We start from the raw sequence: 18,846 nt of genomic DNA on the forward strand, positions 1-18,846 counted from the left end.
CATCTACAGAAGTCTCTGTGGCAACTGTGTAACCAAATGGGTGTGGCTACATTCCAATAAGACTTTATTTTCAAAAACTAGCAGCAGGCTACATTTGGCTCATGAGCTGTAGTTTGCTGACTACATAACCTACATGACATCTAGTCAGCTAGATATCACCTATCATTTAAATGATCTAAATCCTATCTATTTTTCATATCATTTCTCTTTCAAATTTACAATCATGCTCTGGAGGATAAGAAATTCCAATTATCTACCCAAGTCCTATAGTTTTATTTCCAGAATTTAATCTCGAGATACATTTCAGGCTTTTTCTTAAAACTCCTCCACAAATCCACAGGGAGTAGGACTGAGGATCTAAGGACCCTTCCCTGACTCTCCCTGCGTGCAGGGAAGTGAGTACACGAGGCAGCAGCAAACCTGCCTACACCCAGAGCAGCCCTCACAGCTGCGCATCACCCTTCAGCAGGCAGCAGCTCACTACCTTACCAGCATTATCCTTCCCGTACAGGAGAACGTGATTCCCTGAGCTTGCCAACGCCTGCTAATTTTCCTTTGATAAATAAATATCTTCTTGTGTCTAGAACCACCATCTGTAAGACCCCTTTATTATCTAATCAGTTTGAAGTGTGTTTTCTCCTCTTATTTCATTATCACATTCTTCTACTTCATTTATCTTCATCTTGATTTCCTCCCAATGCTATCAAACACATCTTTCTTCCCAAATTATTTTTCCTCCTTTTTCCCAAAGTTTCTTTGATTTTAGCAAGCCAGCATACACTAAAATGCCTCAAGCTGTTCTACCCTCTCCTCAGAACTCGTAATCCTCCTGAGACAGGAAAATAAACATAACACATACCCTGCACAGCACTGCAACTGTTCTTCTGTGTCCATACTGTTAGGCTCTCTAGATGAATACTGCTTTATGCATCCTTCTGCAATGCAGCTCTGTCAATCCCGGAAATTTCCACAGTAAATGCAATCTGTCAGTTGCCATGGAAACTGCCTGCTTCCTGGCACTACTAACAAAATGAGTATCTTTGCTAAGACCTAAGATGAGGCAAAAGGAAAAACTGAAAAAAGAAAGATTTCTAGAAGAATCGCTCAAAGACTCCAGAGATCAACATTCAACTTTTGATATCCATATTCAGTGAACAGAAGGTATTAATTGTACAAATCTGCAGTATTTTGAAGTAGTATTGACGTATGAAGTAGAAAGCACTTTTTCTTTAATCAACCAGGAAGACAGTAATAGAACACACAAACATTCATGTTTACATCTTGCTGCCTATTCCCTAAGAGCTGATGTTTCTCACCTATGCTCAAAGCATACCGCCGAAATGGTTTTTCTGGCTGTGCTTCTTCTAGAAAAGGTTAGGAAAGCTGCCCTAAACCAACAGGTTACAAGTTTTCATAAGATCCTTTCCCTATTTGGGCTCCAATCTCCACTGGTGGCTAAAACCCCATCCCCCCAAGTATTACAAGAAATCAGAGTAGTTTAAAAGGGCATCTCAGGAGTCATCACTAGCAAAGCAGCCTTACCAGTACTCTCAGAACATTAGACCTAGCTGACCACCCCCCCACCCGCGCCCTTGGAAACGATGCTCAGTTCCCATGACATCACCCTCTATGGATCTGCTTCCTACCTCTCAAACGTCTTTCCTATCTCAGCCTGTTGCTCCTCTTGTATCCAGCCTCTGAACATCAGATTTCCTTGGGGTTCAGCCCTGGACCCAATGGTCTCATCAAGATACACTCTCTTCCTAGACAATGTTATCATCTATATGCTGACAACTCTCAACTTTTTATCTCCAATCTGTACCCTTTTCTCTGCACAGCAGACTCTTATTTTCGACACCAGACTATGTGTCATGTTTATTTCCTTGATATCTCTGATAGGATATTTCACAAGCATTTCACACTTAGCACATCTAAAGCTTAACTCGTGCTCTTCTGTGCTCCCTTGTCCACTGAAACTCCAGACCCATCCAGTGGTCCCCCATCAGTAATGGCAACTGAACCCATCATTCAAGCCAGAATTCTGGAAGTCACTATGAATGCCTTCCCCTCTTCACAACCCACATTCAAATTATTACCAATTTCCGTGAATGCTGTCTCCCAAAATCTCCGGAATCTGTCCATTTCCCTCTGCCTCCACTGTCAACTCAATGTCATCACCACCCATATATTTCAGCTACACTACCACAGCCTTGCTGGGTCTCCCTAATTCTATTCTTGCCTCTCTCCAGTGCATACCCCAAACAGCAGCCAGAATCATCACTTCAGAATGTAAATCAGATCATGTCACTCACCTGCCTTTAACGTGCCACACCTTCCCACTACACTTTGTACATCACCCCAACTCTGCCTACAAGACCCTGCATCATCTGGCCCATGACTACCTCTCCACCCTTACTTTAAATCCACTTCTCCTTCTCACTGAATTATTCTCCACTCAAACTGGCATTCTTTCAGTTCCATAAAAAGCTGAACCTTTCCCACCTTGATATCTTGAAACTACAAATACATGCTATTCCCTCTGCTTGGAACACTCTTATCAGCCCCTTCCCCAAACCTAGTAAAAAGCTACACAGGTTTAGAAGCCTTCCATGGCTATCTCTTCACCATCTCCACTCCAAATCAGGCCCCTCTTTCATTCTTTCATGGCATCGGGTTATAGTCCTTCAATAGCAGGTATACCATTTATAATTTCATTCATTCATTCATTCATTTGCTGAATGTCTGTGTCTACCTCTAAACCTTAGGCTTCATGAAGCAGCACTCACATCTCTTTTTCTCAACATGAAATACCCAGTGGCCACCACAGTACCTAGCAGATGGCAGACATTCAATAAACAGCTGCTGAACATATGACAGAACACCTATCGGGTTGCTTTGGTTTCTGACAGCTGTCAGTTGCTCACAAAACTCTGATGCACTCCCTGGGTTCTATGAGATATCCCTATATCCCTTCCCTACATTCCCCTTTTTTGCACCCATTGAAACCCCAAGCTAAGAAGGAACACGTCTCTTGTATCTGACTTCTGCAGCTCCTCCAGCAGGAGAGGCAATGGCAACCATCCGGTGTACCTGCAATGCTCTGTGCGTCAGTGGTCCTCAACCAGGGGCAACTTTGCAACCCAAGGGTCTGGAGACATTTTTGGTTTTTACAACTGAGGGAGGGGGGCACTACAGCATCTAGCGAGTAGAGTCCAGAGGTGCTGCCAAACATCCTACAGCACACAGAACAGCCCTTACAGCAAAGAGTTATCCAGCCTAAAATGTCAATGGTGCCAGGGCTGAGAAGACACAGCTGCGCCTTCCAAGTCTCCTAACATAGGAGAAAGGCCAAAAACTGTCAATCTATAATCATTAAAATTTTTTTAATTTAAAAAAATGCAACATTTCACTAACACAAAGTTATTCTTAAAACACTTTTTAATTTAAAAATGAAAATAAACTAAATTGGCTATAAAATGCAATGAAAGGTATACAACTGACTGAAAAATAGGTTATGTGCTAATTTAGAAATATCTGCAAGATGTACTGTGAAAAAAAACAAGCTACAAAGCAGTGTATAATAAAACTACTTTTTGTATAAATATTTTCATGGTTTTATATAAATTATCACATATTTTGATATATGAACAAGTTTTTCTGCAAGGACATATTATACTTTATAATAAAGTCATATCTTCAGAGAGCAATATTAAGGACATGGAGCTTTTTATTTTATAACTTTCGATACCAACTGAATTCTCTTACTAGAAGCATATATTACTCATTTTTTAAAGGGTAACATCAATTATCTGGACAGTAAAATTATGGGCCATTTTGGTTTTCTTCTTTATACTTTTCTATATTTAAAAACAGAAAGAGAGAAAAGACAGAAAGAGAGGGAGGGAGGGAGGGAAGCAAACACCACCGGTAAATGTGCTTTTAAAAGCACAGTAAAGACAACATGTCCCTGCACCTTATAACTACTTAAGTGTACACCACACCTCATGTGACTTGATGAATGTTCCAGATTAATCCTCAAAAGCTACCTGATAACCTTCTTTAACTTTTCACTCTAGGTCTCTTTCAAACATCACGACAAGGGAAACCAAATGGGCAGAAACAAAATTTGTCACAGGCACAGGAGCCAAATCCAATAAAAACACAGGGTGCATATACTTATCAAGTGACTGATGAAACACAGAGGTGCTTTGAGAACAAGAACAGAAAGCCGAAAGTACTGTTTAGTGAAAGTAAATAATATACTCATAATTTTTATCATTATTGTTCTGGCCTTTTCGTAATTGCAGTATCATTTTCATAGTGAAATGCACAAACCATTAGGTACTGAGTTTGATGAGTTAACAAACACGTACACCCTTATATCTCACAACCCTAACAAGATATAGGATATTCCATCACCCTGGAAAGTTCTCTTCAGCCATGCTTTTCAGTCCCCTCCAGAGACACACACTGTCTGATTTCAGCCACCATAAATTAGTTTTGCCTCCTTCAGAATTTCATAGATACAATCAGACGGTGTGTTTTCTTGTGTTGGTCTCTTCTGCTCAGCATTTTCGGTGATTCATCAATGTGACTGTGGGCATCAGTACTTTGTTCTTTTTTACTGTTGAGAATTTCATTGAATTATATACCACAATTTGTTTATCCATTCTTCCATTATTAGACATCTGGGTTGTCTCTAGTTTGAGGGCAATTACGAATAAAGTTTTTAATGAACATTTGTATGCAAGTCTTTCTGAGGACATTTTCATTTTGGGTAAATAATAAGGAGTAGAATTCCTGAGTCATGGGGTAGATGTATGTTTAACTTTATAAGAAACTATCAAAGAGTTTTCTAAAGTGATTATACCACTTTCTACTTCCCCAACAATATGTGAGAATTCCAATTACACCCTATACTTGCCAATATACTGCATGGTCTTTTACATTTTATGCATTCTGACAGTATGTATGGTATTTCCTTGTGGTTTTAATATGCATTTCCCTAATTAATGATGCTGTTAAGCACGTTTTTCATGTACTTATTATCCATTCCTATACACTTTGGAGAAATGTCTGTGAAGTCTTTAACCCATATTTTTCTTTGTTTTGTGTTATACTTCATTATATTTACTAAAGTTCTTTGTCAGATATATTAACTGTGAATATTTTCTCCCAGTATGTAGCTTGCCTTATTTTCTTAAGAAGCTTTTGATGAGCAGAAATTTTAAATTTTGGTAAAGTCCAGTCTATCATTTTTTAGTAGTTATTTCTTTCTTTGTCCTGTCAAAAAAATCTTTCCTTATGCCAGATCACAATATGATTTGGATATTTTCTTTTATAAGCTTTATAGAATTTCTCCTCATAGATCTATGATCCATCTCAAACTACTTTTTGCGTATGGCATAAAGTAGGAATCAAGATTTACTCTGTTCCATTCCTTCTTCCAGTTGTTCCCTCACCATGGAAATTCTCTCCTTTTCCCCACTGAACTGTATAGGCAGCTGATCAAAAATAAGTGGATTTTATCCATTCCTCTGTTGATGGACATTTAGATTGCTTCCATGTCCTGGCTGTTGTAAATAGAAGATGCAGTACATATATACAATGGAATATTACTCAGCCATAGAAAAGAACAAAATAATGTCATTTGCAGCAACATGGATGGAACTAGAGATTGTCATACTGAGTGAAGTAAGTCAGACACAGAAAGATACATATCACATGATATTGATTACCTAAAAAAAGGGGTACAAATAAACTTATTTACAAAACAGAAGTAGAGTCACAGATGTAGAAAACAAACATAGCTACTAGGGGATAAATGGGGGAGGAATAAATTGGGAGATTGGGATTGACATATACACCCTACTATATATAAAATAGATAATAAGAACCTGCTGTACAGCACAGGGAACTCTACTCAATACTCTGTAATGGACTATATGGGAAAAGAAGCTAAAAAAAAAAAAAGAGTGGACATAAGTATTGATGTACGTATAACTGATTCACTTTGCTGTACACCTGAAACTAACACAACATTGTAAATCAACCATACTCCAATATAAATTTTATTTTTAAAATGGATTTTATGTTTGTCTACCGGACTTTCTATTCTATTCTGTTGATCTATTTGTCTATCCTTAATGTCCTTCCACAAAGCCCTAATTACTGTAGATTTATAGCAAACCTTGAAGTTTAAGTCCTCCAACTTATTCTTTTATAAAATTGCTTTTGGCTATTCTAGATCCTTTGCATTTCCATATAAATTCCATGTATTTAGGTCTTTAAGTTCTCTCAGCAACATATTATAGTTTTGTAGTTTCAGTGTAGAAGTCTTATGCATTTTTCACTAAATTTATCACTAAGTATTTTATACTTTTTCATTCTCTGACAATCATTTTTTCAATTTCACTTTTCAGGTGTTCCTTTACTAATATGCTTTAAATTGATTTTGGAATAATGATCATGTACCCTGCACCTCTGCTCCAGTCACTTAATTCTAATGTTTTGTAAATTAACTAGGATTTTCTACACATATAGTCATATCACCTACCAAAAAAAAAAAAAAAAAAAAAGACTGGTTTGCTATTTTTTTTTTAGATTATTTACTTATTATTATTATTTTTTGGCTGCATCGGGTCTTAGTTGCGGCATACAGGATCTTTGTTGAGGCATGAGGGATATTTCACTGTGGCGTGAAGGCTTCTCTCTAGTTGTGGCAGCAGGTTTTCTCTTCTCTAGTTGTGGCGTGCAGGCTCCAGAGCACGTGGGCTCTGTAGTTTGCGGCACGTGGGCTCCAGTGGAGGCGCTCGAGCTCAGTAGTTGTGGTGCACGGGCTCAGCTGCCCCGTGGCATGTGGGATCTCAGTTCCCTGACCAGGGCTGGAACCCATGTCCCCTGCATTGCAAGGCAGATTCTTTTTTTTTTTTTTGTGGTATGCGGGCCTCTCACTGCTGTGGCCTCTCCCTGTTGCGGAGCACAGGCTCCGGACGCGCAGGCTCAGCAGCCATGGCTCACGGGCCCAGCCGCTCCGCGGCATGGGGGATCTTCCCGGACCGGGGCACGAACCTGTGTCCCCTGAGTCGGCAGGCGGACTCTCAACCACTGCGCCACCAGGGAAGCCCGCAAGGCGGATTCTTTATCACTGGACCACCAGGGAAGTCCTATGGTTTGCTTCTTTCTTTCCAATCTTCGTGTCTTTTAATTCTTCTGCTTACCTCATTGCACTGGCTAAGACCTCCAGTATAATACTGAATAGAACTGATGAGTACAGATATTCTTGTCTTATTACTAATCTTGGAGAAAGCATTAAGTCTTTTGTCTCTAAGTATGATACTAGCTATAGGTTTTTCATAGATGTACTTTAAACAGCTGAGAAAGTTCCCCCCTCTTTTCCTAGATTAATGAGAATGTCTATAATGAATGGATATTGAATGTTGTTAAATGTTTTTTCTGCATCTACTAAAATGATTATGCCATTTTTCTCCTTATTTTATTAATGCAGTGAATTATATTGATAATTTTCAAGTGTCAAATTAAGATAAATCCCACTCGGTCATGACATATTATCCTTTCTATATATTGTTTGATTCAATTTACTAATATTTTGTTGAGGATTTTCAAGTGTATGTTCATGAGGGATAGTGGTCTGTAGTATTTTTTTAATAATATCCTTCTCCAGTTTTGATATCAGGGTTACACTGAACTCATAAAATGAACTGGGAAATGCTCCCTACTCTTCTATTTGCTGAAAAAGTTTGTGGAAGCTTAGTCTTATTTATTCCTTTAATGTTTGATAAAATTTACCAGGAAAACCATCTGGGGCCCCAAGTTTCCTTTGAAAGTGGAAGTTTTTCACTCTAAATCCAATTTTTAACAGATATAGGGGTATTCAGATTTTCTATTTCTTCTTGGGTTAGTTTTTATTATTTATGTCTTTCAAGGAATCTGTCTATATCATTCAGGTTATTAAATTTATTGGCATAAAGTTACTTATTATATTTCCTTAGTATGCTATTACTGTCTGTGGGATCTGTAGTGATTACCCTCTTTCATTCCTGACAATGATAACTTGGACTTAATCTTTTCTTTCATCTGTCTTGTTAGGGGTTCATCACTTTTATTGAATCCCAAGAAACAACTTTTGAATTTGTGACTTTCTCTATTATTTGTCCATTTTCTATTTCATTAATTTCTGCTCTTATCTTTATTATTTCCTTTCTTCTACTTACTTTGGATTTAATTTGCTCTTCTTTTCCTAGCTCCTTAATGTTGTTATTCATTACTCTGTCTAGTGATTCTGTGTTTGTGCCTTGCCTAGGCATTTAAATATTTAGGAACACTGTTATAACACTTTTTCTTTCTTTCTGATTCATTTAGAATCTGTAATCATTCTCTCAATTGAGTTTAATCCATGCCCACTTCTTTTTCAAAAAAGGACACTGGGTAATTAATTCTCCAAAGGAAAAAATCAGGCACCTCTTCTTCTCCTCACTGGGAGTATCACCAAGCAAATCACAAAGCTTCCAATCACCTTTTGGTTGACTCTTTTATGCATGTGTGTGTGAGACAACCAAGGATCAACCAAAGACAAACAAAAAGTGAAAATACATACGAAGTTGAAGGAGAAAAAAAGTTAAGAAAAAGAGGGACTCAAACTAAGAGGTCCAAAACCTAAAGTGGAGTTTCAGCAGGAGAGCTACCGGAAAGGAGAAAATCAAAAGAACAGGAGAGGGCTTCCCTGGTGGTGCAGTGGTTGAGAGTCCGCCTGCCGATGCAGGGGACATGGGTTTGTGCCCCGGTCCGGAAAGATCCCACATGCCGCGGAGGAGCTGGGCCCGTGAGCCATGGCTGCTGAGCCTGCGCGTCCGGAGTCTGTGCTCCGCAACGGGAGAGGCCACAACAGTGAGAGGCCCGCGTACCGGAAAAAAAAAAAAAAAAAAGAACAGGAGAAAATCAAAAGAATAAAAGAAAAATAAAGCATATATCCTAGAATGAAAGATAGTGGTTTCTAGTTTAAGGGAGTCCACCAAGAGCTCAGTGAAAGGAAAGAAGAAAGGAAGGAGAAGAGAAAAGGAAAATAAAACCAAAGCAGATTTCTGACACAGGGGAAAAGACAAAATCCTACAATCATCCACAAAGAAAAAAACAGGTCATATTCCAAAGTTCAAGAATCACAATGGCATATAAGTTTTTAACAGTAACCCCTGAACATTGGAAACACTGGAGCAACGCTTTCAAAACTCTGAAGAAAAATGTCTACCCCAGAATTCTATAGTCAATAAAACTACTAATCTATTAAGAGGGTTAGATAAAGGCATTTTCAGACATGCAAAGACCCAAAAACCTTACTTACTAAGAAAAAACACTTATCTTAGGAAGCCGTTAGGAGATATACTCCCCCAAAACGTGAGAGAAAAACTGAAAAAGAAAGAGAAAGAAAGAAAGAAAGAGAGAGAGAGAGAGAGAGAGAGAGAGAGAGGAAGAAAGAGAGGAAGAGAGGAAGGGAGGAAGGAAGGAAGAAAACATGAAATCCCCGAAACAGGGAATCAAATTCAGAAGAGTAACATAGGCATTCACAAAACAATGGCACCAGCCATAAAGTGCAACCACTCCAGAATACAGCAAGAGTAGTGTATAGATAGACAGATGACTCTAGAAAAAAAGAACTGAGAGATCACCTAAGTAGTTAATTATGTGGAGAGGAGATTCACAGTGAACCATTAAATGAGGCAATTATTAACTCTGGGGCAAACACATTTGCTCAAGAACAGTAATGTAATTATACTGTGACTCAATTTTAAATAATAATAATAAGAAAGAATACTCTGAAAAGAGAGGATGTTTCTTTTAAATAGCAGAATTCCTTATTAGCAGACAGAAGTTTCCAGAAACATGCCTACACTACAAAGGCAAAGGACTTCTGTAACATTATGAAGTAAATCAGAACTCAAAAACTTGCTGCCTGATTACAAAGGGTTGGAAAACTCATCTAAAGCACAGCAACCAGACATTTCTTTAAAGAGCAGAACTTTGCAGTACTATAGGTAAAGAACTACAGATTATATATTCTAACGTCTAAGTCTCCGATTCAAGAATCAAGATGATTTAAAACACCAAAACTAAGTTCATTTTCGGGAGACAAGCAACTTAACAGCATTTATCACATTAATTTCTTTAAATAAATATTTCAGAATTAACATCCAATACCTGAGTCCAGCTTAAGGAGAATTATACTAGTGACTCTCCAAGGGTGGAGGGCCACACAGAGAATCAGCTCAGTCACACCTAGTACCACTGCCCTCCAAGTACAACCATCAGGTGCATGGAGGTGGAGTATGGAACTGAGGGAAAGATTAAATACCTCTGAACTTTAAGAATGCAAGTTTTGAAAGATTATCTCACACAGCAGCATTATTCACTGGAGTCAAAAGTCAGAAACACTGTAATGCCCATCAATGGATAACAAAATGTCATATACACATACAATATAATTCACCCTTAAGAAGGAAATTCTGACACACACCAGAACACAGATGGAGAGCATGAGGACACGTTGAGTGAAACAAGCCAGTCACAAAACAAGTATTGTATAATGCCACTTACATGAGGTACCTAGAGCGATCAAATTCACAGAGACATAAAGTGGAATGGTGGTTACCAGGGGCCAGAAGAAAGAGGAATGGGGAGTTAGTGTTTAATGGATACAGAGTTTCAGTTTGAGAAAATGAAAGAGTTCTGGAGATGAATGGTAGCAATGGATACACGACAACATGAATGTATTCAATGCCACTAAGCTGTACACTAAGAAATGGTTAAGATGGTAAATTTTATGTTATGCATATTTTGCTACAGTAAGAAAAAAAAGTTTGCAGCAGTAAATCGAAACCAGCCCAAAATAAGTAATTACCCCACAGAATTTGACACATTTGGCCTTTTTAAATTTGGGGTACTAATTTGTACCTATAAATATTTCTACCATAAAATTACTGCCATTACGTGAAAGGGCTCCATCACAGAAATGTAGAGATTCCAAATGACTATGATTACATTAAAAATTTCAGAGATGGAAAAAAAGTTTTAAGCTCAAGTATACTCATGGTTTTCATACTCAGGAACTGACCAGAGATGTCCTGGGACTATTTTGAGGAATGAAGGTAGACAAGACCACAGAGCTCTCTCCCACCTCCACAAACAGCCTGTCAGGCTCATGCACAAGATTTTATTTTAGGAAAGGAGCACAACACTGGCTTGATTCATATTCATTCCTGTTCATATTCATTTTCTCTCCCCCACCCCCTGCCATTCACCACACAAAATAATGAAAGTCACTATCCTAATTCAATGCCTGAACTAAAATCGGAGTTAAGTGACACACTGAAGGTCACAGAGACCATGATGATGCTGGGATAGAAACCAGGACTCCAGTAGTAACAAAACAGTTAATCCAAGATAATAAGTTTAAAAGATAAAGCTTCCACAATTTAACCAGCAATAAGTGCCTACGTAATTTATAATTACTGTTCTGAGTTTTAAGATGATGCTCTACTGTGTAGACTCATCATGGAATTAAGAATACTAGTGATTGGGGCTTCCCTGGTGGCGCAGTGGTTGAGAGTCCACCTGCCGATGCAGGGGACACAGGTTTGTGCCCCGGTCCGGGAAGATCCCACATGCCACAGAGCGGCTGGGCCCGTGAGCCATGGCCGCTGAGCCTGCGTATCCGGAGCCTGTGCTCTACAATGGGAGAGGCCACAACAGTGAAAGGCCCGCATAATGCAAAAAAAAAAAAAAAAAAAGAATACTAGCGATTGGGCTTGCCTGGCGGCGCACTGGTTAAGAATCTGCCTGCCAATGCAGGGGACACGGGTTCGAGCCCTGGTCCGGGAAGATCCCACATGCCGCAGAGCAACTAAGCCCACGCACCACAACTACTGAGCCTGTGCTCTAGAGCCCAAGAGCCACAACTACTGAGCCTGCGCTCTAGAGCCCGCGAGCCACAACTACTGAGCCCACGTGCCACAAGTACTGAAGCCCGCGCACCTAGAGCCCGTGCTCCGCAACAAGAAAAGCCACCGCAATGAGAAGCCCGCATGCTGCAAGGAAGAGTAGCACCCCACTCGCCGCAACTAGAGAAAGCCCACGTGCAGCAACAAAGACCCAATGAAGACAAAAATAAATAAATTAAAAAAAAAAAAGAATACTAGTGATTAACTGGGGACTTCAAAACTTCTTTTAAAACTACCTCCTAGATGTTCTATGGCACAACTGAGCCTTTTTCTGTTCAAATATAATAAAGAAAAATGAGATCCTCTTGGTCTCAACAAAACAGAGCCCCTTAAATTTACAACATATGGTTCCCAAATGTTTAGCTTAAGCCCCCAAACGTATCTTTACTCATCATTATTTATTTCCAATGTTAGCTTTTAAGCTGGTGGTTCTTCTTGTACAATCCTGATACGTTGTGAAGATAAAAGGGCTGTTCTTTCAGAATAACAATCATATTTGGTGCATTCTAAATGATTCAGCACACTGAGAGCACTTGCACATCACTCAGCATGATGAAAGCACAGAACACAGCAGTGGACTATCTACTTCTGTTCATGTCAAATTTTATATACAGAACATGATTTTAGCACAAGCCTGCCACATTTATAAGAATACCCTTGGGGTAGCAAAAAGACATATAGTGCCTAGCATAATCCAATCCTGATGGAAATGTCAAAAGTAGCCAAACATTTTTTTCCTTTCGTCTTTCCTTGCACTCTTTAGTTTTACAGCTTAATCTTTCATTTAAAGAGCCAAATGGCAAAATGCTAACATCTCTTACATCTAGGTAGCAGATACAAGAGTCTCTAACACTCACTTTTTCATGTGTTGGAAATACTTATAATTTTAACCAATGATAATTAAAAACCAATTAAAAACCAGGTTGTCTCCTGACTCTCTAAGGACCCAAATGAAAAGAATGATTTTTTAAAGGAAATAAACAATAAAGAAACAGAGATTTAGACAAATTTCTGAACACCTGAAAGCAGACAAAAATATCTAGACAAAGCAAAACTAATAAATTCCAAGGGAAGGGACTCTACAGTAGTTTCAAAAACTTGTCAGCCAAGTGCAGTGTAAAACCTTGTTTAGTTCCTGCTTCAAACTTGAAAAAAAAAGTGATGAAGTAATCTATAATACTTATTTGATGATATTAAAGAATCATTTATCCTACTAGATATAATGATAATATTATGATTGTGTTTAAAAAGGAGTCCTTGTCTTTTAGAAACACACCCTGAAATATTTATAGATGGAATAATATGTCTGAGGTTTGGTTAAAACTAAGGAGGGTTGGGCTTCCCTGGCGGCGCAGTGGTTGAGAGTCTGCCTGCCGATGCAGGGGACATGGGTTCGTGCCCCGGTCCGGGAAGATCCCACATGCCGCGGAGCGGCTAGGCCCGTGAGCCATGGTCACTGAGCCTGCGCATCCGGAATCTGTGCTCCGCAGCGGGAGAGGCCACAACAGTGAGAGGCCCGCGTACCGACAAAAAAAAAAAAAAAACTAAGGAGGGTAGACGAATAGACAAAAATAATATTGGCCATATTAACTGTTGAAGCTGCTAAAGCTGACTGATAAATAATAGAGATTCAGCTACCACTCTCCAGTTTTGGATATATTTGCAACTTTCCATAATAAGGGGTTAAAAAAAATAGCAATAGAGAAAACTAGCACCCATAACACATGGTGGGAGGGGAGCATGCCGCCGAGACGAGAGATAGGTAATGGTCCCAACAGAACCTTAGAGAGGATTCATAGCTGGAAAGTATAAAAGCCTGGAAATGGAAGAGCGATTAAAATTCTTTCCAGAAGAAAGGTTTACTCAGCTCCTCCCTTCCTTTCCACCTGCCCCAAAATGAAAAGAGAACATGTCTCTAAAGAAAACAAACATGCTATCTGGAAAAAACAATGCCTACTAGGGCAAATATTGGCCTACTCATTATGGCATCTAGAGTATTCCTGGCCTAACAGCCAGCACTCAAACCATTCAGAGAAAAGTCAAGTCAAGCCCACCAGTTGGCTGCCTCTAACCAGAGCTTCCAATAAGTCTTCTAATTTCCTCATCTTCAACTATCAATGGACAACCAAGAACTACTAGACATGTGGAAAAAAGCTGACACAAAGGAGAAAGACAAAGACAAAAGAAAAAGTGACCCTTGAGGAAATAGATTACCTAAAGTATAGAAAAGAATTTTTAAATTCCAGACTTTACATCCACAAATTAAGAGTAGGATACTAAGAAAAAGCCAGAATCAACTCTTAGAAATAAAAAATCAATTCCCAAAACAGAATATTCTATAGAAGGGTCAGGAAATAAAGGAAATCTCCTAGAATATAAAGCAAGAAAACAAAGAGATAGAAAATATAAAAGTCAAAGACCGAGAGAATTCAGAGATACCAAAACCAAATAACACACATTTCCGGAAGAGAGAATAGGAAAAACATGAAGGAATCTATCAAAAGAAAAGCAGCAGAAACTCTCAGAAAAAGATTTGTGACTCTTCAAACTAAAACAATTCATCCGGTACACAGAAAGATGATATAAACCTAAGCATATTCTCATATAATTATAGAACACCAAGAATAAAGGCAAAATGCTGAAAGTGAGAGAGAAATAGGTAATCTATAACTAACATCTCCACTACAGTGAAACAGATCTACACATGGTCCCCAAATTTAGCGTGCGCTGACACTCACCAGAATGCCATTCTCCCCTCTCTCCACCTAACCAACCTCCTCTAGGGGGCTTTCAAAATCCAGTTCAAACCTTGTTCCTTTGTGAAACTTTTCACCGAGTTGTTTATCTGAAGTGCTCTTACCCCTCCTGCACCATTCATTTGACTTTTGATCTGTATTACCTTATGCCTTACTTCTTGAATTTCTGTCTTCTTGAAAGTTTATTTAAACTGCTATTTCTCAGAAAATAAGGACACTGTCTTAATCTTTTTTTTTTTTAATCGTCCACAGAATCCTGCACCCAGTAGACATCAAATGTCAGATGGATCTGAAACTAGTCCCTGGGACATAACTTCATTAGTTACTTATATTTCATCTTATCTTTTCCTAAACTCATTTAAAAAGTTTTATATTTATATCTATAACTAAAGTTCAAGAAGAACTGAATGCAAGGAAATTTTAAAAGAAGGAAACACATATAAATGGCATAGAGGTATCTTTTTCAAAGCCTCCACCTACTGCAAGTTATATCTTCTAATTGCAAACTTATCCTAAGCAGGGATCAACAGTGGTTTTTAGTGCCTGATAGTATTCAATACACAGGAAGAATACAGAGGATCCCTGTGGAAGGCAGTGGGAAGGTAGAGAAGATATGCTGCCCAAAGCAGGGAAACAACTGTCTTTGATGAGTATCAATACTAGTAGTTGCCTGTTCCTGATCCAGATAACAGACGAGTGCAATAATAAAACTCAAAGGCAGGGTCTAAAACTTTTACATACTAGAATCAAATTCCAAAGATTCTATCACAAAGATGCCTATTACTGTGTCCTCTCAAACTTTTAACACCTTCTGGGAAGAGATAAATAAGAAACCTAGCTGGTTACAGGATTATTATGAAGTAGTTTAAAAAAAGAAAGAAAGAAAAACCAAAAAAAGCCTGATAGACTCAAATTTTGGAAGAAAGCTTTTTCTTCACCACCCTGTTTACTGTTTAAAAAAAAAAGATTCTGTCCATGAATTCCCCTAGACATGAAGAAAGTCTAATGGGGAGAGAGTACAAATATGTAAATGTTTTTCTAGTTCTAAATGCAAATCAGGTTGTCTTTCTCTTTGTCCAAGGGGGCTTTTAAAAAAAGAAGGAAAGAAAGATTTGTTAAGTTTGGCGATTACTACATATCCTTCTTTTTTAGACTTCAAATTTGTGGTTCAGCTGGCAACCAAGGCAACAGAAATGGAATATGTTCAAGAATTAGTTTTGTACTAGCTTTCACTAGAAATTCTAGGAAATGAGGAAGGAGGTTCTTTCAAGGTTCTTTTAAGTTCTTTTGTACTAGCTTTCACTAGAAATTCTAGGAAATGAGGAAGGAGGTTCTTTTAACAGTGTTTCCTTGCTGCTGGAGCTCTGACTAATTAAGCAGTACTAAGAGTTTCCTTCCTCAATATGATTCAGAGAAGGTAACAAGGTTGAGCTCTGACAAGAAGTCTCACTGTGGACAGCAGTCTAATAAAGCTGACAGACACCACTCCCAGGCAAATAAACTGCCACTCAGTTTTCACTGAAAATCTCTTTCATTCCCCTTTAGGTGATAGGTGTAAGCATAAGAGCGTACAGACACACGTATCTGCTGCTTTCTTCTAGACACTGATGTTTTAAAAATAAAATATTTTCAACATTCCTACTGCTAGACAGTCTACCTTCTACCAATGTGTTACTGTTTGCAAATACAATGTATACCAAATGTCAAACAGCAATAAATATGCCTCTTTGGGAAGAATAAATGTATCTGTAGTCTAATAAAGTTTGAATACAGATTGTTGAGGAATTATTACAAAACTATAAAATAATGGATTCTGACAGCTTTTTAAACCATACCTTCCACCACTTGCTTTATAGTTCTCAATATTAGAACTAGGTGAAAATTATTTTTCTGGACATTAGTAGAAATGTAAATCCACTGGCTTTGACCCTTCATGTTCTTGCCAGGTTTGAGAAGAAGAAAACATTATTATTTAATACTTCACTTTGATTCAAAGGCTTCTGTAAAATATTATTATGGCGAGATTGTTTTAAATTAACTAATATATTTCTAATACTCTTCAGTAAAATGCTACAATATCATTTCTATTTTTTAATTTAAAAATATTAAGGGAGTCAATTTTTAAAAAATCACTGACACGTACATATTCTTTCAATCTACTATGACATGGAAATCTTATAGACACTCAGTATATTAAGAATGGAAATCTATTTTGTCAACTAGTAAGTGGGGATGATTTGTGCAGATCTACAGGAGAGAGTTAAGTTTTCTTAAATACTACTTACAACTTAACTGGAAATTCAGAAGGAGAGGTAAAAATAATATTCTCAGAGTTCAATAAGAGAGAAACTAAAACGATATAAATGTAACTGGATCTTCAGCTCTTCCTTTCCCTTCAAGTCAACTTTAAAAAGGAAAATTGTGTTTGCCTACTTCAGACTACAGAATCAACAGCTTTCTATTTGAGTTCAAACAGTAATATTTCAAATGGCCCAGAGGATAACAGAAATACCAACCCCTCGACTTGAAAAAATTCATAAAACACAATAACTTTAAAACCCTTGCTTGAGTTGAGCCTTTTATTTGATTACCAGGAATACTCACATGTGTGGGTTTTGAACTCCTGCAGGATTGGGATTCAGAGTAAACCTTGCTGTAGATTTGAAAGGTGGATTTGCAAAATTCAACTTCAGTGCTTTGCGTTTACCTAAGAAATAACAAATAAAAAGTAAAAGTTTCAAGTACTATAAAACAGGTAGGATTCTGAGGGCAAAAGAAATTCACTCCAAAAGGCAGAAAATTTTGCTTTAACATATAATTAATATTTTGAAAGGTGGCAAAGAATTGCTCAGAATTAAGAAAAAGTAAATAAAAATGATCTAAAGTTGTTACTAACCACAAATCACTCATTATCTCCAAAACAACAGAAAACAATGCTCAGTGCTTCCAGTTTATATCGTTCAGAGATGCTAAGGCTTTTGTAAGTAAAAACACCACAATAAAAATCATTCTCCTCAGCAGATACATTGAAAAATACTAAAATATTAGCATCTTTCCAGTGTTACATTTTACTTCCTTAGTTTAATAAAAATCATTTTCCCTCGAATGTAATATAAACAACTGAGTGAAGAATATGAAGCATTCTGCAATCATAATGGCCTAAAAGCATTATGGTCCAGTCAACTTCAAATTAATAACACAGGTATACCAAATAATCATTTTTGGGGAGGCAATTTCTTTGGTACGGGAAGGGAGAAAGTATCAATACCTTATATTATACCAAAAAAAAAAAAAGTCCTCTACAGAAAAGCCAGAAAATTCAGAAAAGATAAAGAAACAAAAATGTATAAAATATTATATATACACCTATAAATATATAGGGTTTTAAAAACTTGTATATACACTTGAAAGTCCAGTTACCCCAAAATAATCATTATCTAATGCACACTATTTTCTATACATAGAGACATTATCTTTTCCTCTACAATTAAAATTGGACCACAATACTGTTTTGTAATATGCTCTAGTCACTGACCATATTTTTTTCTATGTCAATAAATCTTACAAAATCATTAATGCAGGGGCCTACTATATGGAAATTTTGTAACAGAGTTGGGTTTTCCCACATTTTTAGTACACCTTGGTTTCATGTACATATTAAGGATACTTTTCCTAGCACTCACTCTTCGCACTTCATTATACATATATCAATCAATACCTATTCCAACAACATCTCTGCCATCCAAGCACCTTCCCACCTCAGTGGATTCAGAAAATGGATTAGAGGGCTCAACCTGTTCAGCCCAGTGCTTTCATGAGACGTGAAGGCTGAGCGTGCCATGCTAGTCAGACAGGACTGCAGGACAAGAGCTGGATCAGCTCTCAGGGATGGGCCTTTCTACAGGATAACGGCAGTTCCTAAGAAGCTCACTGTCAGACATAACTATAGTACAACATGAATTTTCCTCATAAGTTGCCCTTTTGGGTTCCAAATTTTTTTTAAATAATTTTTATTTGACTGCAAGTAGAGAAAGGACATTCAAACTATACATGCAAAAGGTACTCCACAAAAAATGGCA

General features: G+C 37.8%; 1 protein-coding gene across 6 annotated transcripts in view; it reads right to left on the bottom strand.

Moving 5' to 3' along the window:
* Window positions 1-18,846, bottom strand: part of MAP2K4 (mitogen-activated protein kinase kinase 4) — a 104,632-nt gene that overhangs the window by 56,543 nt on the left and 29,243 nt on the right. For 5 of the 6 annotated variants that reach the window (XR_009537536.1, XR_009537537.1, XM_060134037.1 and 2 more), the window contains one exon: window positions 17,372-17,474. Coding sequence is in view for 4 of the 6 variants with exons in the window: in XM_060134037.1 (XP_059990020.1) it covers window positions 17,372-17,474 (103 nt within the window). In the remaining 2 variants the exon portion in view is untranslated. Of the gene's footprint in view, window positions 1-859; window positions 984-17,371; window positions 17,475-18,846 lie in introns of those variants that run through there. The other variant, XM_060134038.1, reaches the window with a different exon arrangement.

This window comes from Lagenorhynchus albirostris, chromosome 20 (assembly GCF_949774975.1).
Source record: "Lagenorhynchus albirostris chromosome 20, mLagAlb1.1, whole genome shotgun sequence".
NCBI classification, from domain to species: Eukaryota; Metazoa; Chordata; class Mammalia; order Artiodactyla; family Delphinidae; genus Lagenorhynchus; species Lagenorhynchus albirostris.